The sequence below is a fragment of the Petaurus breviceps genome, unplaced genomic scaffold (genome assembly GCF_028583685.1).
Source record: "Petaurus breviceps papuanus isolate PSGF00001 unplaced genomic scaffold, PetGlider_PUasm1.0 90769, whole genome shotgun sequence".
In the NCBI taxonomy this organism is placed as follows: Eukaryota; Metazoa; Chordata; class Mammalia; order Diprotodontia; family Petauridae; genus Petaurus; species Petaurus breviceps.
In genome coordinates, this window is record NW_027187341.1 from 11,271,130 (window position 1) to 11,298,766 (window position 27,637).

The following is a 27,637-nucleotide window of genomic DNA, read 5'->3' on the forward strand; positions in this document are numbered from 1 at the left end:
AGCGGGGGAGGAGTAACGCGAGAGGGGGCGGAGTCAACCTTCCCTTTCCCTCCTCCCCACCCCCGCCTGGGGGGGAAGGAGTTCTGAGGAGGCACCTCCGCCTCCCTCAGAATCGCGCGCAGGCAACGAAACCTGCAGCTTCTCTAGTCTTGGGGAGCGGACTTGGGTCACCTGGCTGCCCACCTTAGTCAGCGGCACCGCCCCTCCCGTCTCCGTCCTCCCCCTCACGGGCCCCTCGGGGCTAAAACGAGAACAACAATGTCTCAGAGAACCGCGGTTTGCGTGAGGGGAGGGGCGGTGCTCAAGCTGCTGGCCCACCGAGTTAGTCGCGGGACTCGGATCCCGCCCCTACTGCTCCCGCCGGGATCGGACCCTAGCTTCGTTTGACCTCAGCCCCTTTATAATCTCCCTCGGGCATCTTTATAATCCTTCCCCTCCCCCCCATTGGAGTACCGCCCCTGCTCGCGGGACGGAAGGAGGGGGAGGAGGAGTGTTAAACGTGGCTTGAGTTCTCTCGGCACCCGTAGCTCGGGACTGTGGGATGCCGGTCCCCAGTGTGGCGGCTACTCCGGGGCTGCCTTGGGCCTCCAGGCGGGCAGGTCCCCGTGAAGCCCGCGTGCGCTGACCACCCCGAGAGCCTGAGGGCGGAGCTGGAGCCGCTGCAGCCGCCATGTGAGTGTCGCAGGCTCTCTCCCCGCCCCAAGCCTCGACCCCGAACTGCGCTCTCAGGTTTCGGGGCGGTATGCACCCCCGCACACACTGCACGGGGGCCGGGGCTGGCGCCCATGGGTGGGAGGGACCAAGGAGATCGGGAGTGTTTCTCCGAGGTCCCCGCTTTCGCCAGGGCTGGGCGGTGCACGCGGACGAGCCGCTCGAGACTCCGGGGCGCGGTTAAGGGAGGATTCTCCGACCCCTTTCTCGACCCCACTTGCCCGCCCCTTCTACTCACCGTGCCTTCACTAGGCCTTCCCCTCCTCCGCCCGGTACCCCCCTGCGAATGTGCCAGGCCATCCTGGATCCGTGGCATCTTATTAAAGAGTTTGCCCCTGGCCTGCAGCTTCTCTCCGCCCGGAAAAAGCTGCCCTCCCAAGATAAAGGGATGGCCCGCTTCCTTAGCAACTTTTTTCTGTGTTCCTCGCCTGCCTCGGGAAAAGGAAAAGCAAAAAAAATATGCTGTAACTGATAAAATCCTAACACTTTGGTCCGAGTGCCCTTCCCCCCCCCCCCAGTGATTTGGGCAACAGTTATTAGTTCCCACAGGCCTCAAGTCCAGTTACATCCTAGGCAGACACGAGAAGCAAATCCCTGTTGAAACTACAAGATCGGTCTTAGCAGTTGCCTTTCTGTGCAGAAAGAGAAGCTGAAATCGAAGTCACATCTTTCCGAGTCTTGCCTTTGGCATATGAGGGAACCTAGCAATTCGAAAGCAGCTTAACTGTAATGCACCCATGCAGTCTGTTCACATAAAACTTTAACTGAACAATGCACCATTAGTGTATCATGTTGGTATTATGACTAATTACATCATGTTAGTATTATTAGTATAACTAAGTGGTGAATAATGTAGCTGACCAGAGATCAATAGTAGAAACTTTTAAGTTTGAAATCGTAGGCATGTGTAAAGTATGCACAACTTCTCTGTATTAATGTTATTCTTACCTTTGACTTCCACCCCACCCCTCCTTTCTTTTTCAGGGCCGACTACTGGAAATCACAACCAAAGAAATTCTGTGATTATTGCAAGTGCTGGATAGCAGACAATAGGCCTGTATGATCTCCCGTTATTATTGCTTCCAAAATATAAAAACTTGAATCATGTCTTTAAAATACACTTTTCAGTATCAGTTCCTGTTGTAAAGCATTCAGTTTTTATTTAGAACAAAATGCAGTTTAGAGAACTGATAGGATAAATAGAATATATATACAAATAGTAATTTTCGTGTATGTAGTACTTTAAGGTTTGCAAAGTACAAATAGGCATGATACCTTTGATGAGGACGAAGGAGAGATTTGAACAAAATACTCTAAAATAATGTGAAGAGGTAGATACTACCTTGAGCTTTGGGGGAATCTTGGAAGAGTGAAGGAGGAGGTAGCATTTGAACCTAGTCTTGAATGAAGAGGCAACTGTAGTTTCAATAGATAGTATGGAATGAGTTCTTTCAGGGACTCTGGAATGGGCTGTGCAAATGCATAGTCAGGATGAGATGGGGAATTGCTATTAGTGCAACCCAGAAAATAGAAAACATTTAGAGAAGTACTGTACAGTAAGATTATCAAACAAAGTAGGTTAGAGACAGATTATAGCAGGCCTTAAAATCCAAGGTTGTTTCTTTAGTGTTTTACTATTCCTGGTACAAGAGGTTTTCCACTATATATTTTTTCATTAGCAGTGTTAATAATTGATTTTGTTGTTTTACTAAACTATGTTTTATATAGATGAATGCCCATTTCACATTTTTTAAAATAGATTGTTGAGTAGTCGGTCTCATTATTATTCATTAGACATCCCCATGGCAATAATGTGCCATGTTGGATTCTAAAATATATGAAGTTAACATTAAAAGTTTAAAGGGATTTTATAATTTCAGGGTAGGTTTTCTATACGGTCCTTTCTGTATGGAAAGATACAACAGTTTGAGAACTATCAATACTTTGAGAACTGTGTACTCCATGTGTCTTAAGAAAACAGCAGGGGCAGCTAGGCAGTGCAGTGAATAGAACACCCACCCTGCAGTCTGGAGGACCAGAGTTCTAATCAGGCCTCCAACACTTGACACGCTAGACATTTGACACACTAGCATGTGACCTTAGGCAAATCACTTCGTCCCAATTGCCTCACCTTCCCCCCCTCCAAAAACAAAAAAAAAAAACCCAGTAACAGTATTTATTGTTCTGGATTGAACTGCTAAGACCTAAAGTACAAAATTTTACCTTTTTTTTTTTTTTTTGTGAATCCTCACACGTTTCATAAATCATTCTTTTGGAAATAAATATGACCTCAAAAATATGATTTCATGATTAATGATTTATAAATTTTGTTATAGCTTAGGTCTTTGAAAGATCCATGTATGGCTTAGATATTTTTTTTTTAGACATCTTCCTTGTCCAAAAAAATGTTAGGCATATATCTTTTGTTGCCCATTCTTGATCCATTTGGTACTAAGACTCTTGGTACTTCACTAATGACCACATGGTTTTTTATTACTCCCTCTTTCCCTGGACTCAGTTAACAGTTCATTCCAAAGTATATTGGCAAAATTCATTTAATCAATCCTAGGTATAGTATATATAAGTAAATTTTGTGCCATACATTGGAAACTATTATTTGCCTGCCCTCTTAATCTTTGTCCCAGGGTCCCTAAAACAACATTTTAAAGTTAAAGTATTGGCAAGCCTGGACCCCTTTTTATGACTTCCTTATTAGATTTTTTTCATTTATTACTGTGCTTAAGAGTTTTTTCAAAGTTTAGTTTATTATAAAATTTCTTTTAAGTCAACTGCAGGTGAGTTTACCTGTAGTTAGTTGCAAGGGAGGGCTATATGGTTGTGAAAAGAAGGTAACGTAAAAAAGATTCTTGCACCATTTTTTAAAAAGATTATGGTGAATTTTTTTTCTCTGAAAGTTTTGAATAGTGGAACTATTAAAAGAAATTTTTAATGGTATCTACTAAGTCAACCTGAAAATGAACTATATTTTAGCTCTATATTGGAAAATATATGAAAATTATCCTTCTTTTAAAACTTTTCAGTTAAAAGTCATCCTTTACTAAGGTTCTTAATTGCCTCTCTCATTTTGTTTTGATTAAGGCATGCTCAAAAACATGTACCAACAATTTTTCAGTTCACAAAATTTGTTGATATGATTTCCTTCTAGGAGGTAACTCAGATAGCGATGTGTATTTTATTAGTATCATTTTTAACTTACCCAGAACAAATTATCACTTAGCTTGAGTCAAGTGACTATTTGCAGAATGAGATGAATGTAATAAAATAGTAAGACAGATACTGTACATAGTAAATAAATGCTTATTAAAAGTAACCACCCAAAATATGATTTACTTTTTTAACCTTCAATTAAAGGTACAGTTTTTCTAGAGAAATTACAATTTAGTATTTTAGTTTGTAGTAGTTTTCATATACAAGTATATTCTATTTTAAAGAAACTTTTAAAGTAATAAAATATGAATATTTGCCTTAGAATACTATTCCCTTAAAAATAACTAGAATTGTTTTAATAGCAATTTTACCTAATCTGTTAAATTGTGATATATTTGTAGACTTTTAATGATCTATCAATAACATTTTCTTTTTTTTTATTTAAATTTATTTATTTACTTTTAGTTTACAACATTTCTATTCCACAATCCCTTGAGTTTCCAATTTTCTCCCCCTCCCCCCCATGGCAGCATGTAATCAAATATATAGGTTCTGCAAATACCTTCACGTTGAATATTAGTCATGTTGTAAAGAAGGACTACAACCAATAGGGTAAACAATGAGAAAGAAGGGACAAAACAAAACATAAACAAGAGAGAGAGCAAATAGTTTGCTTCAATCTGCATTCACACTCTTGTTATCTTCTTTTTTTTTTTTAAAGGAATCTTTGTAATTCACCTTGTTCCTCCCAGCTTTGAGGAGTAAACTTAGAATGTGAACTATTCTTATTTCTCCCACAAAGGATTCCTTATGAATTTGAAGGGAGGGGGGAAAAAAACCTCTATACACTTGTTACTTATGATACATTTTATGGTATTTGGGCAGGTTCTTAATTTGAACAAGAGTTTTCTCAGCCTCCAGCTTCCCTCTTTTTTATACTACAAAAGTTTATTTTAATTAATCGATTTTTCTTTACCAAAATCATCACAAGTCTAAAATTGTACATGTTTAAGAATTCAAGTAAAATTTGATTTTAACATTATGTTAAAGGATATAATAAGAACTCACTGGTATTTTTTAAGGGCCAATTTGCATTAAAGCTGTTTCATTTTTTGCTTTTTTTTTTTTTTTTGCTTCTTTCAAGAAATTATTTAAATTTCAAGAGTTAGATTCTCTTCCCTCCTGGATCCTACTGCTTCATTGTAAGAATTATGATTTGTTTCTTTGCTTTTCCCTCTACCTCCAACATTTTTGAAGAGTGTTGAATTTCATGAACGGGGAAAGAACCATAAAGAAAATGTGGCCAAAAGAATCAGTGAGGTAATTTAAATTTTTTTGTATATTTTTCATGTTAATTTTGGGCCTTTTACTTTGTTTTAACCTTTCCATATCTTCTGTAGATTAAACAGAAAAGCCTGGAAAAGGCAAAAGAAGAAGAAAAAGCATCAAAGGAGTTTGCAGCAATGGAGGCAGCTGCCCTTAAAGCATACCAAGAGGATTTGAAAAGGCTTGGAATCAGTTCAGGTAGAAAAGCTGCCAACATGCTTTAAAAGTAACATCAGAGAGAATATTGAGTAAACTTTTATTATTTCCATGGGTGAGGTTCCCTGATGGAGCTCATACGCTAAAGAGACATCCATACTATTTTTATTGGCAGCCTTTCTCTTAGTGCAGACATAGACCTTTGTACCCTATCATTTTACCTCTTCATCTTTTAATCCTCAGTTCAATCTGAGTCGCAATAATTTCTAAATCTACCCATGACCAAAAATTTATTTGTAGGCCATTTAAATTGCTTATTTGGCTCTGTTATTTAGGTAAAGGATGTTTATTCATTAATATGAACGCTACAGAGCTCCACATAGCTGTTTGGTGGTATCTGATAGACAATCAAACAGCTGTGTGGAGCTATTTAGGTGAAATCAATATAATTTAATTCAACAAACATTAAGTTACTATACAAGGCATGCTAGTAGGCACTAAGCATACAAAGATGAAAACAAAGTAGTTCCTACCCTCAACAAACTTACATTCTTCTAGAAGAATAAATGTAAACAGATTGGGTTTTTTTTTTTTAATATTTTGACATAATGGATTTGAGATTGTGAAATGTTTCATGGTTTCCAGCTGCTATTGCATAACTTCCTAAAATCTTTGAGGGAAATAGTTCTGGGGAAGGTGGAAGACTAAGATCTCACTCAAATAATTTCACATTTACCATCCCCACCAACTTATCTATAGTATTGGGACTTGCCTCTAAATTCTTTACCTCATCCAGTCCTAGCTATGTCGTTTCTGATTTAGAGCACACACACACACACACACACACGAACACACGAACACACGACCATGCCTACAGTTTGGTTATTGACATCAGCTTGACTGATGACCTTTCATTTGTGAATTAATTTATTTGCAGAAAACAGTGAAAACTTATGTATATAACACCACACACACAGCACATTGGTCAGAAGCTATTTATTGATTTCTTAAATAATACCAGAAATAAAGTGAACAAAACATTGTTTTAGTTTATTATTAAACTCAAAAAAAAATGTGAACAACCTGCAACTTCTAATTATAATTCACTTTTACAATATAGTATTCATTATATTTTCACCAATTTTTTTTTAATAGTAGAGACTATGCTGTATTTATCTTTGTATTCCCAACACTACCCCAGGACCTATCATATACTACATTGCATATAGTAGGTGTTTAGCTAACGTTTATTATTGAATAGATGCTGATGGTGTGGTTTAACTGGAATTGAGTTTGGAGTTGGAGAATCTGTATGTGCTTTTCACTAGATGTGATCTTAGGCTAAAATTTTATCTTTTTTCATCTTATAATCAGTTTCTTCATCTATGAAATGAGGAGATTGGCCTGGATTGAGTGCAGTTCAACAGTTTCTTGAGCAAAGTACTAGACTGTGTTGGGGATGTGGAGCAGAAATTAAGTGGTCTGCCCTCAAGGACCTTGCATTCTATTAGATCACCCCTAAGGGCTCTTCCAGTTATAAGTCCTTTGAGCTTGTGAATATTGACTTATTTAAGTGGGAAATAATTATAGTAAATCATTAGGTATTGATTTATTTAGTAATGAGAGAATGGCTCCCTACCCTGAGACAGATATTATTCATGTAGTATAGAACAATACCCTTGTTTCTTTTAGTTAATATTGGAGATTTCAGGATGGCCAGGTGGCTCAGCGAGTAAGAGCACCGGCTCCACTGTTGGGATGACCTGGAGATCAAATCCGGGCTCAGATACTTAGCACCACACCCAGAAATTACTGGCCATGTAACCTTGAGCAAGTTACTTAACCCTGATTGCTTAAAAAATATATATATTTGGAGATTTCTCTGTCCAGAAATCCATTCTCATACTGGATTATATCTTAATTATTGTATTCCAGGTGGGCTTGAATAATCATATTCTCTACATAAATTTACTCTAAATCTAGTGAAAACTGCTTTTAGGGTAAAGTTTCCTAAGATAGGTTCTAGTCTTTTTTTTAAGAATGCTCCACTGGATAAGTTCTCTTTCTTTCACCTCCTCTATAGATGTTACAGAATCTAGCACACCACAAGTAACCAGCATGGCCCCACCTATCTCAGTAGCAAATCAGAAGAAGGAAAAGAAAAAGAGGAAAAAAGACCTTTCCAATATAGATTCCGTAGGAGCTTCCAAATGGGTAGAAGGCATGTCTTCAGAGGGTTACCGTTACTATTATAATACCATCACAGGAGGTAAGTAGTTTAGGTGCAAATATAATATAATACAACATCTGATACAGAGAATGTACAGGCTTTTGTTTTTTGGGTTTTTTTTTTTTTAATTTTTATGATTACTTTTTCTAATAAAGCCCTGCTATGATGTTTTATCATGGGAGAGAAGTCTCTGGGGATTCTCAAAGTCTATGCCAATAGAACACAGATTCTAGCAAGTCTTATTAAAGTTTCAAGTATGAGTCTGTCATTGGACTGTATGTCCTTGATCTAAGGACCTACTTATTTCAGTTTAGAGAGCCTTATCACCAGGACGGTCACTAAGCAATGAATTTTCTTCAGCACCTCTAAAGAACTAGCCACAAAAGAATAGAAGGGATATAATCTGTTCTCTAAAGAGAAAATAAAATGTTCAATGATAAAATCATTTATTCTTGAAGAATTGATGTATTAGAAACCATGACATTGAAAGGGGACATGTTTTCAAATTTTTCTAACCAACCCAAAATGTGTAATGTAATGCCAAGCAAAGGCAACTTCCCAAGGTTCAAAATAGCAGCATAGGTGCTCTCCATTTTATTCAGTGACAAATTAAGAACAGAGGGAATCAAAATATGACATCATTCAAAATATAGCAATTACTAAGTGTGATTCAATAATCTCCAAGTACTACCTGATTTAATCAAGTACTACCCCACCACAGGACATTACATTCATTTAAACAATTACAAAGTCCCTGTTCTAAATACTACTCCACCCCTAGGCTGTACCTTCATTTAGTCCACCACAAAACCCCTCTTCTCAAATGGAGATTAGTTTCCAATCATAAGTAAAGTACATTTATTTGTTTAATCACAGAGCACAAAAAGGTCAAAAGTTCCCCACCCCTGGATCACAACTGAATCTACCCCAGAGTTACAACAAGCTTAAGCACAGCATTGAATACCAAAATGGAGGTCTTTTCTTCACCTTGACACAAGGCAAGTTCTCAGCAATCTTTGTTCCTGGGGAGACAAAGCTTAGCAAGGCCACAAGATACATTGCCATTGTCTTCATTAATTCATTCTCTGTCTGCAGAACAGTCCTAGGACCCCTGAAAACATTAGCAAAACCCCCTTCCAGGATTTCTGTAAACATACAACAAGAAAATCCTTCTTCAGGGCTTCTGAACCAACAGCAAGGTTCCAGGACCTCTGCAACAACAGCACTGTCCTTCACCAGTGGCCAGAATTCACTCTGTCTGCAGGACAGTCTCAGGAGCTCTGAACCAACAGCAAGGTGCTAACACTTCTGCAACAACAGAACTGTCCTTCACCAGTGGACAAATCTGGCAAAACAACATCAAAACAGACAGACAAAGTACCAGCATAACAGCCATGTCTCCTCAGTCCTTGGCAGCTCTCAAAAGTCCTGGGCAATTCAAAGTGGCCCTCAGCAATCCTCTCAGTCTCTCTCTGCCTCCAAAGGTGCTGCTTCCAAAAAGTTCTTCTGCCTCTCTCTTTTCTTGTGTCTCTCTAAATTTATGTCACCAGCTCCTCCCAGTTCAGCCCTCTCTTTTCACTCAACAAGTCCATCCCACAAGTGGATTAACAAGCTCTGGGTTTTAACACAATCAAACCAAAAACCAAGCCAATACAGGGGAATCTTTAAATGCCATCACTATTACAAAATGTTAGAAGGTATATTTTGAGGGCACTCAGCAAAGAAAAAAAAATTAAGTTTTAAAAAACACCCTTTAATTTAGTCTTTTTACTTAGAACCTTAAAAATGAACCCAATAAAACCCTTGGCTTAACTTTCTTTTATAACTTTTTTTTAAAGTATGAACACCCAGTTTAATAGGAAAATAAAAAGAATTTCATAACCACTTCTTCAAATTTCAGCTTTCTACAGTGAGAGATTCTTGAGAATAGTTTTTCTGTCTGAGAACGATAAACCAAGACCTTTTTGTGTCTGTTCCTAGCATACTTTCATCTGTGCATGTTGGTGCTTTGTGCTTTCAATTCTGTTGATAAAAACAGTGGTATTTTTCAGTTGATAAATATCTTCGATTGACTTAAGAGGCTTCATGGTATAGTAAAAAGTGTATCTGGACCTGAGGAGAGACCTACATTGGAACCCCACATCTGATGATTTTTAGTCTTGTTGACCATGAGCAGGTCCTTTAGTTTCACCAAGCTTCAGGTTTTTGTTTTTTCATCTGTAAAATGGGGGTGATAATACTACCTGCCTCATGGGACTGTTGTTCCAATGAAAGAATTTATATAATACAACTTGAAAATCTTAAAGCACTATAGAAGTGTCCTATTTCTATGTATCATTTGTGTTATCAGAGAAATAGCTCCTTGTATCATTGGGCAGTAAGTGGCATTATAGATACTATTTTATAAAACTCCCCAGTTTTGAATTAAATACCAGAATCCTATGCATTAAATATCATAATCCTCTCTGGGTCCTGAGTGAAGTAGCTAGCCATTGCACTGTAGCAGTAAGATAGGCTTACCCTTGAGCCATCTAAGCGTTGTGAGTGGATCTTTATTCTGTCCAGAGTTCAGCATTGACAAATCTGATTTCTCTCATAGCTTAGTCTTAAACAGCTTCTTACTCATAATTTATCTTAGGTTTTGTAGTTTTTGGTATTTATACAGGAGATGGATTCTATACTCTGTGCTCCAGAGAAACCTAGTTTTCTTCCCACACTTCATCCTGTTTTGTATTCCATCTTCATCACAGCAAAAATTTTCCTTCAAAATTGATGAAATTTTAATTTCATGAAAACGTGATTCTTTTTATGACTAACCTCTATTATCATTATAATTGTTGCAGTAATTCCCTCATTTAAAAAAATTTCATCTTTCCTGCTTTTGTTAACTTATTTGTGTCTGTACAGCTATAGTATATTATATATTCTATATTGGCCTGAATGTAGCTTATAGTCTTTTCACACACACACACAAAATTAGTCTGAATAAAATCTGCTTATAATTACTGTTATTTTTCAGAATATACCTGTATTTTTTTCTCCTTCCAGAGAGTATTTTAGTGGTGGGGCCTATATTCAGGAAGAACCTATAGTTAGATTGAAATGGTATATTTAATGGTTGTGTTAATGTGTCTGTTGGTCTTCCTTTCCTATTAGATTATAAAATCCTTGAGGAAAGAGATTTTTCTTACAGAGATTTCTCCCCACAAAATTGTATGAACATATTAGATATTCAGATTGTATTGGTGACCTTCATGGATTATAGGAACAAATCTAGAAATGTTTTTAGGAAGCAGAAAAACTGTAACTGAAATTTGATCTTACTTTTAGAATCTCAGTGGGAGAAACCTGAAGGATTCCAAGGAAAATTTAGTAAGGTAATTGAACTAATTTCTGTTCAGTAAAATTCTTAATCTGTTGATGGGGCTAGAGTACTTCTAAACATTGTTTTATACCACCAAATAAAAATTTATAATTTTTGTCCTTTCTATTTCAACACTCAGAGTCATTCATAGAATAGTTACAAGAATTCCTTAGGTCAGGGGTCAGTAACCTGTGGCATAGAGATAGTTCTTCATCTGTCTGTAGGCCAGTTTGGACCCAAATGTCCACTTCATCTCCTTTGACAAGAACTGCTATATGATTCAAGAATTACTGGCTGATGTGAACTGTCTTCCAAGAAATTTGGTACTTCGTTTCCCAGCCTCCCTTTTTCAGTGTTTCAGGTTCCCAATCCCAACCAACAATTCTTAATACTAATATGCTGAGAGAATATGTATCTTGACAGAGCCTTTTAAAAAACTCTACTGATCCTTTAATATATAATGTCAGAGTGATTTCTTGTTATTGTCGTTGTTAATATTTTTAGCATATTTTATATGCTCTTTTTTGTTAGAAAGCAGCAATGCCTCTTTGGATAGAAGGTTTAAGTGAAGATGGTTACACTTATTATTATAATACAGAAACAGGTGGTAAGTGATACTTGTTGACTATTTTCTCTTAAGTTACCAGAAAGGATTTGTTTGCATGCTGTGAATTCCTAATGTATTAGCTACAGTTAAGATTATTTTTTCTTTTTTTTTATAAACTTAGCCATTAACAAACACATAGAAACAAACAAAAACAACATAAAATCTTAAATTTAAGTTATTTGTGTTTTTAATGTAACTTTTTAAAAAGTAGTAATTGAATTATGTTACTTTTCCCCCTCTGAACTTTTTTTTTTTTTTTTTTTTTGCATTTTGGAGGGCAGTTGGGGTTAAGTAACTTGCCCAAGGTTACAAGGCTAGTTTTGTGTGTGTGTGTTAAGTATCTGAGGTCAGATCGGAACTCAGGTCGTCCTGACTCTGGAGCCAGCACTCTACTCACTGCGCCACGTACCCACCCCTGAACTTTTTTTTTCCAGTGGTTTTTTCCACCTCTGAATTTTGTTGATATTTATATCATTGTAGAAAGTATATGTATTCTTTTGGTTCTGTTTTCTTCACCTCCACTTGATATGAAGAATAAAAAAGAAGTAAGGAAGATTTATATTTTTCATGTATTATGACATAATATTCCATTATAATCATATATTTCAATTTATTCAGCCATTCTTTACATGAGTCATTTCTATCACTTAAAAAATGTGTATAAGGTTTGTTTTTTGTTTTGTTTTTTACAAAAAAGCATATCCTTAGTTTATAGTAGTTGGACTGGATCCAACTTACTAGGTCAAAGGATGGATAATTTTGTAGTTCTTGCTATGTAATTCCATATTGCTTTCCTAAAAGATTGTGTCCATTTGTAATAATGTACCCCTTTTTCCACAGTCCTTCTGGCATTGAATTTTTGCCTTTTTAGCTAATATTTTTACCAATGTAATAGACATAAGAGGGCATCTCAGAATTGTTTTAATTTCTATTTCTCTTATAATTAGATTTTGAATGCTTTTCCATGTGATTATTATTAATTTGTGATTCTTCTGAAAACTGCCTGTTCATATCATTTGGCCACATATTGTGAGTGAACAGGTCCTATAAAACTTATAAATATATATAAAATTATATATTTTTATAATATATAATTACTTATAGATCATGGATATTAAACTTTCTATCAAAAATATAATAGCATTGATTTATTCCTATATATAGTGCTTGTGCCCCACGTCACTTATTTTCACCAGCTGAGAGATTGAAAACAGAATGGGAGAAGGGAAAATCATTTAAACCCTTGTCTTTATTGCTTTTATATCAGAATGGTTATTTTAAAAATGGAACATTAGAGCTGAAAGGGACTTAAAAGATTAATCTAGTTCAGCCTCTTTATTTCACAATTGAGAATCCTATAAGTTAAATTATTTTCATTCTATAGGTTAAGTTCTTTTGGCTTATAGACAGATTATTTTTCAGGTGAAAATTATAATACATTTGTGTAAATATTTTTAGAACATACAACCAGTAATTTTATTACTATTAAGTTTTTGGTTATATTTCCTTCTTTCTTCCTTTCTATCAGGGTAGAGATTTCCTAGTGAGGAACCTACTCCACCAATGTAGACAAGCACCTGTTCTGCATAGTATAGTCTTAGTGACTTGAATGGGCCCATACCTTGCTTTCTCTAACATTAGGTAGTCAATACAAAAACAGAGAATGGAATGGTTTTTATTTGTTTGTTTACGATGTATATTTTGGGGGGGGAACACCTCAGATGCCAGTTTAAGCCTTTTTTATAAACTGAAAAATCAGCAATGTTTTACTTTAGGAAAAAAAACCTTTAATTTCATAAAACTGATTTAGTAATTAATTACATTTCCATAATAGTACTTTTTCTTCTTCTGAATTAGTTTTGCAGAAGCATTCTAATTCTGTTACCAAAATAGTATAACTTAATTTTTAAAAACTATTCTTTTAAGTTTTCTCTAAGCAGTATCAATTTTTTTTAGAGGGGGGAGTATGTTATTTTATAGAATTATAGAGTAGCAAAAAAGGCAACATGGCAGAGTAGATAAAGGACTAGTCTTAAAGATAGCTGCATCTGACACGTATTGACTCTGTGACTGTGGGCAAGTCATTTAACCCTTCAGTGCCTGAGAACAAGGATCTGGCCAGATTTGACCCACAGACCATAGTTTGATGACTCCTGCTCTAAAAAACTCTCTTAAAGGAGCAGCTAGGTGGTTCAGTGAGTAAAGGCCCTGGAGTCAGGAGGACCTAAGTTCAAATTTGGCCTCAGACACTTAACACTTACTAGCCGTGTGACCTTGGGCAAGTTACTGAACCCCAGTTGCCCTGCCTTCCCCCCTCCAAAAAAAAGAAAAAAAAAATTATCTTAAAACTAAATTACAGAAAAGATCATTGATAAAAGGGAGTTTCCTCATTCAGGAGATCCATGGACCAATGAAATCATAGTTCCAACCAATATAGAGTTGGAAGAGACATATGTGATCAACTAGTTCAAACGCTACCAAAAACATGAACAAAATTATTTCTAAGCTCCCTTGCAGTTCTTATCCAGTCCTGTCATCTCAATCTCCAAAAAAAAAAAAAAAGACCTCCTTCAAAGGTTTCATTATCTCTCAAGACATTCCTTTTATTTTTTTGGTAGTTCTGATTGTTAGGAAGTTTTTTAAGACAAACAAGCATATCTCACATCCTACCCTACTCTGTCCCTACCTGCAGAGTCTTCCCCAAAATAAACCCTGTTGTCCAGTTCTTTCAACTGTGTCATGCCATGACTTCCCTTACCATCTTTGTTGATTTTCCCTGGAAACAGTCCAATCCTAATTGCCCTCCCTAAAAGGCCCCACATTTGGGTCCATAATACTCAGATCTGAGCATATTATACCTTATGTAATTTGCTCTAGTGAGCAAAATTCAGGACTCTTACCTTCCTCATTCTGGATTGTATGCCTCTTTTAATGCAACCCAAGTTCTGCCCTGTATTATTTTTTCTTTTGTCTCCCATGTCACATGTGTCTCATTGAGACTGCAATTCACCAAAACCCTCAGACACTGGTTTTACATGAACTATTTTCTATAGATGTTTCTCCAATTCTTTTGTGTAGTTTTTTTAACCCAAATGTAGAGTTTTCCACTTAGCCCGTTTTTCTAACTTGTTGAAACCCTTTGGAACCCTGATTCTGCCACATTGGTTTACCTTCTAGATTGATATGATCTGTAAATAAAAACTGATCATATATATGTTTATCTAAGTCATTAATAGCATAATTTAAAATAAGACCAAAGAAAGAAATCTGTGTTTTCCAGTAGAGACGACCTCAATCAACAATATTTTTGAGGTCTCTTTATTCAGTTATCTAAATCCCCTTATCAGTACTATCTGGCATCCATTCTAAGTCCAAATCTCTCAGTCTCATAATATCCTTTATATCAACCAACAAGCATTTATTAAATGCCTATATGGTGTGCCATGTGTTGGGGTTAAGAAAATTAAAATGTGGCCCTGGAGTCAGGAGGACCCGAGTTCGGTTCCGGCCTTAGACACTTAATACCCACACACACACACACACACACACACAAACTAGCCATGTAACCTTGGGCAAGTTACTTAACCCTAATTGCCCTCCAAAAAGGCAAAAAATAAATAAAAATGAAACAGTTCCTACTCTGAAGGAACTTACATTCTCTGCTGAAGGAAAACACATATATATTTAAGTTTATGTAAAGCATGCAAGATAATTTCAGATCTGAAGGCATTAGCACCTAGGGCAGTCAGGAAAGGCAAAATGTAAGAAGTGGCACTTAAACTGAATTTGGAAGGAAACTAGGGATCCTGAGAGACAGAAGTAAAAAAGGGAGGCCTGAACAAAAGTATGGAGGCAGGAAATAGAATGAGTAAGAAGGCCAGTTTGAATTATAGAATAGCTGAGGAGAGTAAGGTATAGAACTAAAAAGATAGGGGGTAACCAGCTTATAAAGGGCTTTAAATTCCAAAGGAATGATCCCAGAAGCAAAAGAGCCCCAGAAGCTTGTGCAGGGAAATGATAAACTGAAACCTGTACTAGAGGAATTAAACACTTTGGGAGATGTATGGAGGATAAATTAGAGATAGGAGAGATTTGAGGCCAGGACACCAGTTAGAACTGGCTATTAAAATATAGGCCAGCTGTGTGGCCCAGTGGTTAGAGCACCAGACCTGGAGTCAAGAAGACATCTATCTACCTGAATTAAAATCTGGACTTAAGACATACTAGCTATGTGACTCTGGGCAAGTCACTTAACCCTGTTTACCTCAGTTTCCTCATCTTTAAAATGAGCTGGAAAAGAAAATGGCAAACCACTCCAATATCTTTGCCATAAAAACCCCAAATGACATGGTCACAAAGAGTCAGACACAACTGAATAATAACAAAATTGAAATATTCCAAGTGGGAGATGAGGAGGGCCTGAACTAGGGTGAGTAGAGATGGTACTTCATGCTCAGTTAAAGAGGTGGAATTGGTAAGATTTAACAACTGATTAGATCTGTAGACAAGGCATTGTCCCAATATCTTTCTGACTTCCAGGTATACTATGACCACTCTGTTTATCTGATCTACCTAATTTAAATAAAGTAATCTGGGTTTACCTGCTTTAATTTATGCTAACTGAATTTATGCTGATTTATAATCACCATGCACCTTTATAAGTGCTTATAAACCACAAAATCACATAATTTAGAAGTTAGAAGAATCCTTAGCAGCCATCTAGTCCAACCCAAAGGAATCCCCAATATAACCTGTCCAATATGAGGTCATCCAGCATCTGCTTGAAGACTTTCAAGGGAGAACCCCAGTGGCATCCCTTTTTGGAAAGGCAAAAAATTGTTAACAGCCTTTTCCTGACAGCAAGTCTAGATTTGCTTCATTGCAATTTCCATCTCTTGTTTCTTTTTCTGCTCTCTGAGGCCAAATAGTACAAATCTGATTCCTCCTCCACATGGCAGCCTTCAGATAATTGAAACAACTATCATAACTCTTCCTTTCCCATCCCCTTTCAGCTAACTATATACAGTTCCTTTAATTATTTGTTCCCATATTTTGCTAGCAATTGAGGTCAAACTGACATGACTATAGTTTGCAGGACTGACAACTTTAAAAATCAGTCCTTCACCTAGCTCCAATCCTGTTAACTCCATTCTAGTTCTGTAGTTTCTAAAAGATCGTGACAGTGGTTCAATAGTCTTACGGGCAAATTCTACCAGTACTTTGGGCTATCCATCATATTCAGGTTATTTGAACTCCCTTGAGTTCAGCTTAGGAGCTCACATCTCCTAACTTAGCTTGACATTTCAGTTCCTTCTTAATTCTTTGTTAAATTTCCTGTAGTCTTAGGATTATTCTCCTTAATAGAGAAAACCAAAGTAAAAGGAGTTGAACAACTTTACTTTCTCTTTTATCTTTTGCCGTAGGTTTTCTTGCCAAATAGTAGAGCTGTGGTTTCTTTGATCTCCTTATCTTCAACATAACTTTTAAAAGCCCTTTCTGTTGTCATTAATACTTTTTTTTTTAACCAAACTCAATTTGTCCTGGAAGAATTTAGCTTTTCTGATAGTAGTCCTATATACATGGCATCCGTCTTTCATATTTGTCCTCTGTGTCCCCTCATTTCCATCTTTCAAACATGACTTTTCAAAATCTGATCTCATTGGAGAGCTCTTACTGGTGTTCAGTCGCTTTCAATCATGTCTGACTCTGTGACCCCATTTGGGGTTTTCTTAGCAAAGACATTGGAATGGTTTGCCATTTTCTTTTACAGTTCGTTGTATATATGAGAAACTGAGACAAACAGGATTGAGTGACTTGCCCCGGGTCACATAGCTTGTAAGTGTTTCAGACCATATTAGAACTTGGGAAGATGAGTCTTCCAGCCTCCAGACCCCATGTACCATCCATTTCATCATCTAGCTGTCCCAAAACTTTTACTACACAACTACATTTGATTTTTTAGTTTTCATTCCTTTCCTTTTTTCATTGCAATTGTTCAAGTCTGCATCAAGAAGTCTTTGAGAATCTCATGTTCCCATTGAAGTTACTTGACGTTTAGAATATCAAGCCACTAAATCAGCTTTATAAGCTTTATATAAATAGCCTGGTGTCTATTATGACATGATTGTCATCAGCTTATGATCATTTCCTATCATCTTAGTAAAATTAACATTTAAGGTTTTTTTTAGCAGAAGTTTCTTTGTTAACTCATTTTTGGCATAGAGGAGCAAAAATCATATATAAAATTGTTTCTAGGATCATCCATGTAGGCATAGAATATGCACCATAGTGACAGATCAGAATATAATAAGCAAGAGGAAAAAAATGCCAATTACAAATGTGTGCTAAATGTCAGAAGGACCACTAGGTGTCAGTGTAGATCAACTAACTAAAATTAAGCTCGTCTTAAAATGGCAAAAGTTAAACTTGACACATTTCTTAATGTGAAAGATAAAGGGCTGGTTAATATTTTTTTCTTATTCTCCCAGTTTTCTAATGTAAACCAGTATGTCTTGCAACGATTGCAAGTTTATCTCAGTGTTAGAATTAAGGCACTAATTCAACTTCTCAGCAAATTGAGCTATTATTACTCCAAATGAAATTACTTACTAAGCTCATTTGATAGGTTCTGTTTCTGTATTTCCAATATAAATTTTAACTCTGGATCCCTTAATTGAATCTTTCAGGAAATATGACTTGCTCTCAATTTATAATAGTTATTTTAAAATTAACTTCAAATACAGAGTAAAAATAAACATTCTATTTTGTTTGTTTTTCAAAAGAGAGCTCTAATTTCATAACCACGTATCTTTTTTTTCCAGTAAGTTTACCAAACTGGTAGGTCAGGAAAATATGCTAGATATAAAATGCCTTGGATTTCAGCAAAATATTTTCCCAATATCTCTGTCTTTCTGGATTCCATTGCTTCAGTGTATCTATGCTCTCATTCCTGCTTATTGTAGCCCTAGTCATGTGATTAGGTTCTGCTGGGAATTTTAGTTAACTTCAAATTCAACATCAATAACAAAAGTAATAATAATATAGCATGGAAACAAACAAAAAACAATTTTGATTTGGTCTACAATAGTAGTGTCTAGAATAAGGGAGGTGAAAGTCCTACTATAATCTGACCTATTCCAGTTCTTCACTTATTGGCCTCACACTTTAGGGAGGACATAAACAGGTTGAATCACTTCCAAAGAAAGATGACAAGGGGGGCAAAAGAATTATAAACCATGCCATACAAGGATATTGTTCTGATTGAAAATATTTTACATAGGAAAGAAAAGGTTTAGAAGGACCACGATAGCTATCTTTGAACATATGATCTGTATAGTTAGACCAAATATTAGACTTGTTTTGGTTGTCACCAGATGGCATGACTAGAACCATTGGGTGGAAGTTGCAGAGAAATAGATTATAGCTCAAAGTAAGTAAAACTTCCTAACAAAGCATGCCTAAAGTGGAATTAACAGCCCTGGGAGATAATAGATTCCCCATAACTAGAGGTCTTCCAAGCAGAGATTGGATGATAACCTGCTGGAGGATTTGTAGAGGGGTTTATTATTGTTCACACTCAAATTAGACTAAATCAGCAGTTGTCAAGCTTTTTGGTCTCAGGATCCATTTACACTTAAAAGTTACTGAGGTGAGCCCAAAGAGTTTTTGTTTATGTGAGTTATATCTATTAATATTTACAGTATTAAAAATTAAAACATCTTCATATTATTGTGAAAATAGTTTTTTGACCTCACAGACCCCCTGAAAGGAGCTTGGGGACCTCCAGAGGTCCCCAAACCACACTTTGAGAATCGCTGAAATATATCATTGCAGAGGGTTCCCACACTGAAGAAATCACAGGCCCTTCGAACAGTAGATTATAAATTCCTTGAAAGTAGGGACTGTTGTTTTCCATATTTGCCTTGCTCATAGTAGGTTTTTAATAAGTGTATATGTTGAATTAAGTGGAATCAAGGTCCTGGATTTTGTAGGATCTTTCATTATTTTATTTAATTTCTAGGCCTCCTGATTTTCAATTTCCAAAAGGTATAAATATAAGATCCCCAAATAGGAAGCAGTGGAGCCTGCAAACTGACTAATGTTAATCAGCACTACATCTTTAGAAAATAGTTAGTTCCTTATCTGCTTGTTGGAGAATTAGTATCTAACAATAAGGAGTGACACAAATTAATTTTCAGCTTGTTGCCGTTAGTGTCGCATAAATATAACTCAATTATTTAAAAATAACATTTATGATGATAACTTTCTGATCTTAAATGTTATTCTAGAAATTACATATAACAAAAATTAGTGATTTTGATAATGTTCATGTTGTTGGTATGAAACAACCTAAAAGTCTATGGGTGGGTGAATAGCTCAACAGTGTAATCACAACACAATCACGTAATTAAGATAGAATGAGATATAAGGAATATAAAGATATATGGAAAGGTTTAATAGTGAAGTAATGTGAGATTAAGAAAACAGACTTGAATATCAATATATACATTAACTACAAGTATATAAAGAAAAAACATAGGATGAATGAACAAAGACAGTGGGAAGGAACACAAAGGGAGAAGTTAACTTATATTTTTGTAGATAGCTTTAAGTTTAAATAGTTATAAATTTTCATAGTAAGTTAATCTTTTAAAATGCTGTATTAAATATATCGGAACAGAATCCAAATGGGAGAAGCCTGAGGATTTTGTTCCACAAGTTGGAGAGCCCCTTTCTAGTAATAGTACTGAAGCACTTGATGCCCCAGCTGAATCAAAGTCATCTGATTCAGATAGTGATTCCAGTGAAATACAAGAAATGGAAGAAGAGGAGGAGGAAAAATCAGAGAGCTCTACAGAAGTACAAAAGCCAAAAATAAAGTTTAGGGTAAGTCTTTGTCCTTGGTTTTCTCCAATATATTAAAAAACTTTATAAAGGCTCAGAAGGTTAATTCTACCTCACAGTAGAAGAGAAAATCAAAGTGAAGCAAGAGCAAGTAACATATAAATCTACTTTAAGTCACTGATAGACTTCCAGCTAAGTGCTCTCTTTACTAGACAACAGAAATAGAAATCATTTTTGCAGAATAATTTCTCTGTACATCTCACTTCCTAATTGGAAATTTTTTTTCATCTACTTACCCACTGAAGTAAGTACTCCCTTCACCAGTACAGATAACAACTCATCCATGCCTTCTCCCCCTGCATAATTCTTATCCATGATCTTCCAGAAATCCCCCATGAGATTATTTTCTGCTTTCTCACACCTCCAAACTTTGGAGACCTTCTTCTGGGTCATTTGATATTTGACATTTTAGTGCAACACTTGAGTTGCCTGCTTCTTATCCTTTATTTATAACTACAAATGGCCTACCTCCTTTTCTGATAATACATATATATGATATGTTTTATACCTATAAAATATTGAATTACTAAGAAATTTGACAACAAAAGTGAAAAGCATTCTGAGTCTTCTTTTTACTCAAGTTTATTGTATTTGGCATTTTTAATAGACTGTTTCCTTTTTTGTTCATGAAAGTCCATAAGGTTTACCCCTAGGTGTATTTTTCCATATTCAAGATATTCCAAAGCATCAATAAGTCTACATACTCATTTTACCATCCAGAACTCAGGTTTTGACTTATTTTTCTTTGGGTCACCTCTTGCATTATGAAAAGTCCAGATTAGCAGAGTAGTTTACAATATAGATGTGAACAACTCTCAGGTACACAGAATTGTTTGTGATCAAAATCCCTGTGCACCTTTCAGCAAATTACTCTTCTCACCAATTATTTGTATATCTGATAAGTATTACTGTTTGGCTGAGATAATCCTAATGGAAATACATTTACTTTTGTGAAAATTGAACTGTAGAAGATAAAAAGATAAATACTAGCATAGGAAACACAGTCATGTCAAGAAATCCTTGAAAGAGAGAGAAAGAGAAACAGAACAGCAGCTGTGAGCCCTGATCCCGGCTGGCAGGACATGGTGAAGAGACTTATTCAAGAAGTTCTGGTCCTGAGATGAAGAGAGTGAGCAACCAGACGTTCTTGATCAGGGATTTGCATCTGGAGTTCAACCAGATAGAACTTAATGTTCCCTTGGAAATAACCCAGCTGGTAAAGCAGGTTAGAATAGAATAGAAAAAGAGTTGGATTTAGAAGACCACAGTTTGAATCCCAGCTCTCCTACTTCATAGCTGTGTAACCACAGGCAATTCACTTGGTCTCTTTGAGCCCTAGAGCTTAGTCTACAGAAAGAGGATAATAATACTTGCATATCACTACGTTACAGGATTGTTATGAGGAAAGCTGTTTTATAAACCTTAATGCAAAATATAAATGAATTATTTATTAAGCAGTATTAAGTTAGAATCTGTGATTTTTAGCTGTGTACCTATAAATTGCTTTACACTGTAAAGTTTTTCTATCAGTAAAGTAGATCTTATATAACTAAGAGGGCTGTGATTTAGTTCAGAGGTGTCAAACATGTGGCTTGTGTGGAAAAAAAAAAACCCAAGTTTACCCTAAACATAGCTGCTAAACTAATCTTCCTAATACCCACAGCACTTTCAAGTACAGTCCAAACCAGATAAAAATGTAACTGGGAAGTATTTTGCAAAAATAAATGAAAATACAATAAATATAGATAATATTAATATGGGGTCTCCTAGGTCAATATGTAGCCTACAGGAATCTTTATATATGGTTTAGAGACCCCCATTTCTCCAAGTTTGACACCACTAATTTAAATGATTCATCTAACACGCATGCAGAAAAAGACAAAGAAAGGAGCCAAGTCATGGCCCCTTGATTTCTTGATTCTGGCGATAAAATGCATCAGAAGTATTCACAGAGCCTTCTATTTGAGAGTACATTAGAGTAGTGGTGTTAGACTCAGATAGAAATGTAGGAGCCACTAAACCATGAGTAAGGATCCTTTAAGTTTGTAGGCTACATGGACCCCAGGCCATGTATTTGACTCCTTTGTCTTAGGGTACTTTGGGTGGTTTTTAACCATGGTAACTAATAGAACCTCTTGAAGCTTCCCAGTCTCTACCTCCCAGGTCCCTTGGAAATGATGCACAGTGAACCTGATTCAGGTGTCTTTTGAAAGACATTTTTTTTTTATGCTCATGCCTATTCTGAAGGTAGAGACTCATGTTTTTCTGAATCAGAAAGTACCTTACACTTAGTACCCAGAATTTACATTCTTTAACATATAGCACTGTTGAATCCAATGTGTAACTTCTCTTAAATTGTATGGCCAAAAAAATAAAGGTCTATAGGTTTACTGCCCCTATCATAATACTGCTATATTACTATGAAAAGTCCAGATTAGCAGGACTAGGACATAACTGAGATTTTGCTAGTGCAGAAGAACCTAAGTCCTCTCAATTGCTTCAGTATTCATGATAAGAGCAGAATTGTCTATAAATCATAACCATGGCACTGACAAATTTCTATTCTAGTTCTACCCATGCCCAAAAAAGAATCTCTACTGTAATATACCCAAGTGGCTATCCAATCCCTGCTTGAAGCAATCATATACTCAAGTAAAACTATTAGAACCTTTTTAAAGGTTGTTTTAATACAGTTGTCAGTCATCTTCTTTTCTCTCATTCAGAAAAGAACTAAAAATGATCATGCTGAAGAAACTGAAACTGAATCAAAGAAAGAAAAAAGTGATGGTGATCAGGACCAAGACTCATCAGGTCCATTAGAAGAAAAACCCAGATCTCCTAAAAAGCCAAACCCTTATGGGGAGTGGAAAGAAATTAAGCAAGAGGATAATCCCTAGTAAGTAGCAGAAACTTATTTATATATACAGTTAATATGAGAAGTTAGCATCCTGGTTACCATTCTGGGCATTTTGTATATGTCTCTTCTTTCCACCTGTAAGTCTTAGCTATCACTCAGGGTAGCCTTAGCTAAGATCCTACATACACCTTCCAATTCCAAATCTGACCTCATTACCTTTTTAAACCTGTTCTTCTTTCTTACCTGCTTATTTTTGTTAATGACATTCCTAGTTACTTATACTCAAAACATTGTCATCATCCATTTCTCCGTCTATACTCACACTCCTATCAAGTCAGTCAATTACCACCAAGCCCTATCAGTTGTTTCTTAGAAATAGCTCTCCTATTCCTTCCCTATCAGTCTCACTGCTGTGCATGCCCTGCCCACCCTCCCTACATACTTCCCCAGTTCAGACTCTTCTTGCCTCTAGCCTGGACTGTGAAAGTAGCATCTTAGTCGGTCTCTCCAGTTCCATTTTCTTCCTTACCCCCAAGTTTACCCTAAACATAGCTGCTAAACTAATCTTCCTATTACACAATTCTCATAATGTTTCACTGACAAAAACTTTAAATATCTTATTACTGAAATATGTTCAGTTGACAAATCTTCTAGCTTGGCATTCAAAACCTTATTCAATCTGGCACCAGTACATTTTCCATTATTTTAACCAAATCAGACTTCCTTCTCACCTTCTCCGAAACCTAATATCACATCGTTCCCTCCTCCTCAAATATGCTTTTTTATTAATCCTATCATCTCAGGTGCCCCAAATTTCATGAAGTCATCACTGATCTGCTCAGCAAGATATAATACTTCTCATCTGAACTCATAGAATATTGTCTGTACTTACTCTTATCATATTGTGATCTTTTTAATCATTTTGTGTGAATATTTTATCACCCCAACTAAATTGTAAACATATTAAGAACAAGGATCATATTTACTGTTATACATACCTTATAATTAACAATGCATATGCATAGTCATTAATAAACTTGTTATTTGACAAAAATAATCATGAATACATAGTGGAGATAGAGGTATTCAGTAATGTATGTATGCCACAATACACTGTGGTATAGTGGAAAATAGTCCTGGATTTGAGATCAGGAAACCTAAGTCCGTGTCCTGGCTTCAACATTTATAAGCTATGTGACCATGGCTTTACCTCTCTGAACTTCAGTTTCTTCATCTGTAAAATAGATAATAATGCTTAAGCTACCGTGTTTCCCCGATAATAAGACACTGTCTTATTAATTTTTTTGGACAGAAAAACACCAGAGGGCTTATTTTCAGGGGAGGGCTTATTTTAATGAACATTGACAGCAATTTTAATAAACAGGTAAATGTGAACAAAAAAATGTACCTTTATTCAATAAGCAAATCACTGGGGATCCATCACAGGATGACGCGCTCACTGCTGCAGCTCTGATTGGATGTAGCTCGGAGCGCGGCGTGCGTTTCACCTGGGGGGGGGGACGGTGCATACAGAGGGTACCGTAAAGTAGCATGTAGCACAGGGGATCACCTTCACTACAGTAGCAATCTCAATAGGGCTTATTTTCGGGGGAGGGCTTATTTTAGAGGAATCTTACACAGTAAGGGGAGGGCTTATTTTCGGGATAGGTCTTATTATCGGGGAAACACGGTACTTGCCTTTACACAGTTGTGAAAAAAGTACTTCCTAAATCTTAAATATAAATGTGTTATTTTTTCTCATTTTCATAGCTAATAGAGTTCACATAGAAACATAGTCAATAACAATGTCATCTTTAATATTCAGACTATTTTACAGGCAGATAAAATTATAGATTTTGTAAATGAATAAAAGTGTAGGGATATAAATTTCATCTTCTGTAGATTCTCTGAAGACATTTTCGGGACAGCTTCCAACCTTGAGGAGAAAGGGATGATAAATATTTCTTTTTCCATGTGGTTTCAACTTCTACTAGGTTTCTATATTTTGAGAGATGTTTCATAGTTTGGAAGTTAGAAGCATCCCTTATAGATCCCATGTGGATTATTAAAAATACTGTTCTGAAATTTTTATGGTTAGCTATCTTATCTGGCAATCATGGGCAATAATTTTGCCTTTGATGAGGTTCCATTTTTAGAACAATTTGTTAAATTCTCAAGAATGTTTTGTGATTTGTTTTTTAATTTGTAGTATGAGGTTCCTTGCATCTTTACAAAGTATATTGAACTTCTGTTTTTATAATTCTAGAATCTTGGGGTTTTGGCACTTAGTAGTAAAATTTTCATCTAGATTTCTTAAGGATGACTTCATAGTAATCTCTAATAACAATGATCTGGTCTTGCTATAATAAATACCTCCGTTTCTGTAAACAAATGTTCATTATTCAGTCATTTGTTTTCTTCTTGGTTGACATTTTCTTGGTTGTTGCCCATGGAGAGGGCCTTTTGGTTCCATTCTTGGATCTGTTTCATAGCCTTCATTCAGAGGTAAACCAACATTGGTTACATTTGATAATTGCAGTGACATGTGCCTGTTTATCATAATTTTTGAGAATGTCTGTCAGTTCTCTTCCTTTTTTTTTTGATGAGATGGCATTAGTCTTTCTGTAACTGTCTTGGAATGATGGTCCCTGGGTTTTTGCATGAATTCTTTTATAAATCTGTTATCTATTTTCCATTTGGAACATAAAATCTGTTCCATAAATGTGTGTTAAAATTGATATAGCTGTTATTATTTTAAAAGTAATCCTTTCTCCATATTTGTCCACTTAATTAAACTATTTAAATTAAACTGGTGAAATCAACCTATATGGTAAAAAAAAAAAAACATTCTTAACAAACTCTGTTATATAATAGGCATAAGTGTTTCTGGGGCTTGATTTAAAGACATACATTATTTGAAAAAGTTTCCACCTTTGATTGTTACATAATAGTTCTTGTTTTACTTTCTAACTCCAGTGAGAAGATAGATTTGGAACTTCCAAGTACAGAGGATGAATACATAGGAACTCCAGTTGCTGATATGAGTGGGGACCCAAAAGTGACATTTAAAGAAAAAACAGTCACTTCTCTCGGAGATGTGGCAGAAGGAGTAGCCCCCGTCTTCAAAAAGAGAAGATTTGATAATGGAAAATCTAGAAATTTAAGACAAAGAGGAGGTGATCAATAATTTTAATTTAAAAACAAAAAGCATTGTCTGACCTCTTTTGGACCTATTTGGACAAGAAGAGCCTCTAACTTTGTAAGCTATTTTTTGTTTGTTTTTAATAGTTTAGATACTAAGAATGTAGACTTCTAAGTTGTACTAGATGTGAATTGTAATAAATCTATTTTTTATTTTTATGTGAATCCTATTTTTGTTCTTAAAATGGGAATCTTATATGTTGCATTGTTTATGCAGTGTGTTCATTATCTTAAATTTTTTAATTATGTCATCATAATTCAAGATGCTATGTGTCTGCTATTTATATGTGAAAAGCAAATCAGCTACTCCATTTCTAATATACATGAGCATACTTATTATTTTGTCTGAAAATTCTTCTTTCTTTCACACTGATAATTGAGTTTTAACTTCTTAGTTAGTAACAATTCTATGGTATAAGAACTTCAGGTCCCAGGGGAAATTATTCTAAATATGCTGTCAGCAGATTGATATGGAATAATAGTTACATCACTGGACTTAACTGAATATAAGGGCCAAGAGCTGAGTTTGCATCTGATTCCCAGGCACTTCAGGAATGCTTACTTAGTGTGGATTGAAGGTCAGAAGATGAAATGAAAAATCTGTCTTTTGTAACCATTCCTTTCTTGGTGTCTAATGATACTCTGATGAAAATTCAAATATTGATCTTATGTGAACCAGAATATGGTAAAAATCAATCTTGCGTGAACCAGGAAAAAAATAGGAAGAGCACCTCTTAGAGGCTTTTACTCCTATACAGGTCATCCCAAGGGTCTTAGTGCAGTTTTAAGTTTCATTGGCTTAATGTTAATAGCTGTCTATACCTTAAAAGCTATTAAAGCTCGAAACTACACTAGATTTTGGGGACAACCTCTATTTTCATACAGTGATTTTAAATAAGACAATTAGAAGGTAACCATTGACTTTGCTGAAAAGTGCTCCCATTATTGGCTTAGGCAAATGGGAAGTTTCATTTTTTCTGGTTAATTTTTGTAACTAGTGAAATTTTCCCATTTAATACATTGTGGAGTAGGTTCTCTTCACCTCCTAAAAAAACCTTTAATAAAGGTTAATATTTTCCATGAATTCTACAGTATTTCATTTCATATAATGAA

The 27,637-nt window shown here is 35.8% G+C and overlaps 2 protein-coding genes across 2 annotated transcripts in view; one reads left to right on the forward strand and one right to left on the reverse strand.

Annotated features, from left to right (window-relative positions):
* The window catches only part of SUGT1 (SGT1 homolog, MIS12 kinetochore complex assembly cochaperone), a 241,438-nt gene extending 223,968 nt beyond the window's left edge, over positions 1 to 17,470 (reverse strand). The window contains exon 1 of the mRNA XM_069068639.1: positions 17,453 to 17,470. Coding sequence (XP_068924740.1) covers positions 17,453 to 17,469 — 17 coding nt within the window. The 5' untranslated portion in view covers position 17,470. The remainder of the gene's footprint in view (positions 1 to 17,452) is intronic.
* On the forward strand, positions 119 to 26,689 carry WBP4 (WW domain binding protein 4). The gene is made up of 10 exons (XM_069068637.1): positions 119 to 672; positions 1,696 to 1,768; positions 5,137 to 5,199; positions 5,280 to 5,403; positions 7,445 to 7,630; positions 10,922 to 10,968; positions 11,487 to 11,562; positions 20,243 to 20,448; positions 23,190 to 23,362; positions 26,300 to 26,689. Coding segments are annotated over exons 1-10 (1,161 nt in total). The 5' UTR covers positions 119 to 670; the 3' UTR covers positions 26,511 to 26,689.
* The last annotated feature ends 948 nt before the right edge of the window (positions 26,690 to 27,637 follow it).

What these genes read in the sequence shown, in the direction of transcription:
- WBP4 (XM_069068637.1), top strand. An exon ending in TGGCCAAAAGAATCAGTGAG is followed by an intron (nt 5,200 to 5,279) that starts GTAATTTAAATT and finishes TATCTTCTGTAG; the next exon opens with ATTAAACAGAAAAGCCTGGA. An exon ending in TCCAAGGAAAATTTAGTAAG is followed by an intron (nt 10,969 to 11,486) that starts GTAATTGAACTA and finishes CTTTTTTGTTAG; the next exon opens with AAAGCAGCAATGCCTCTTTG.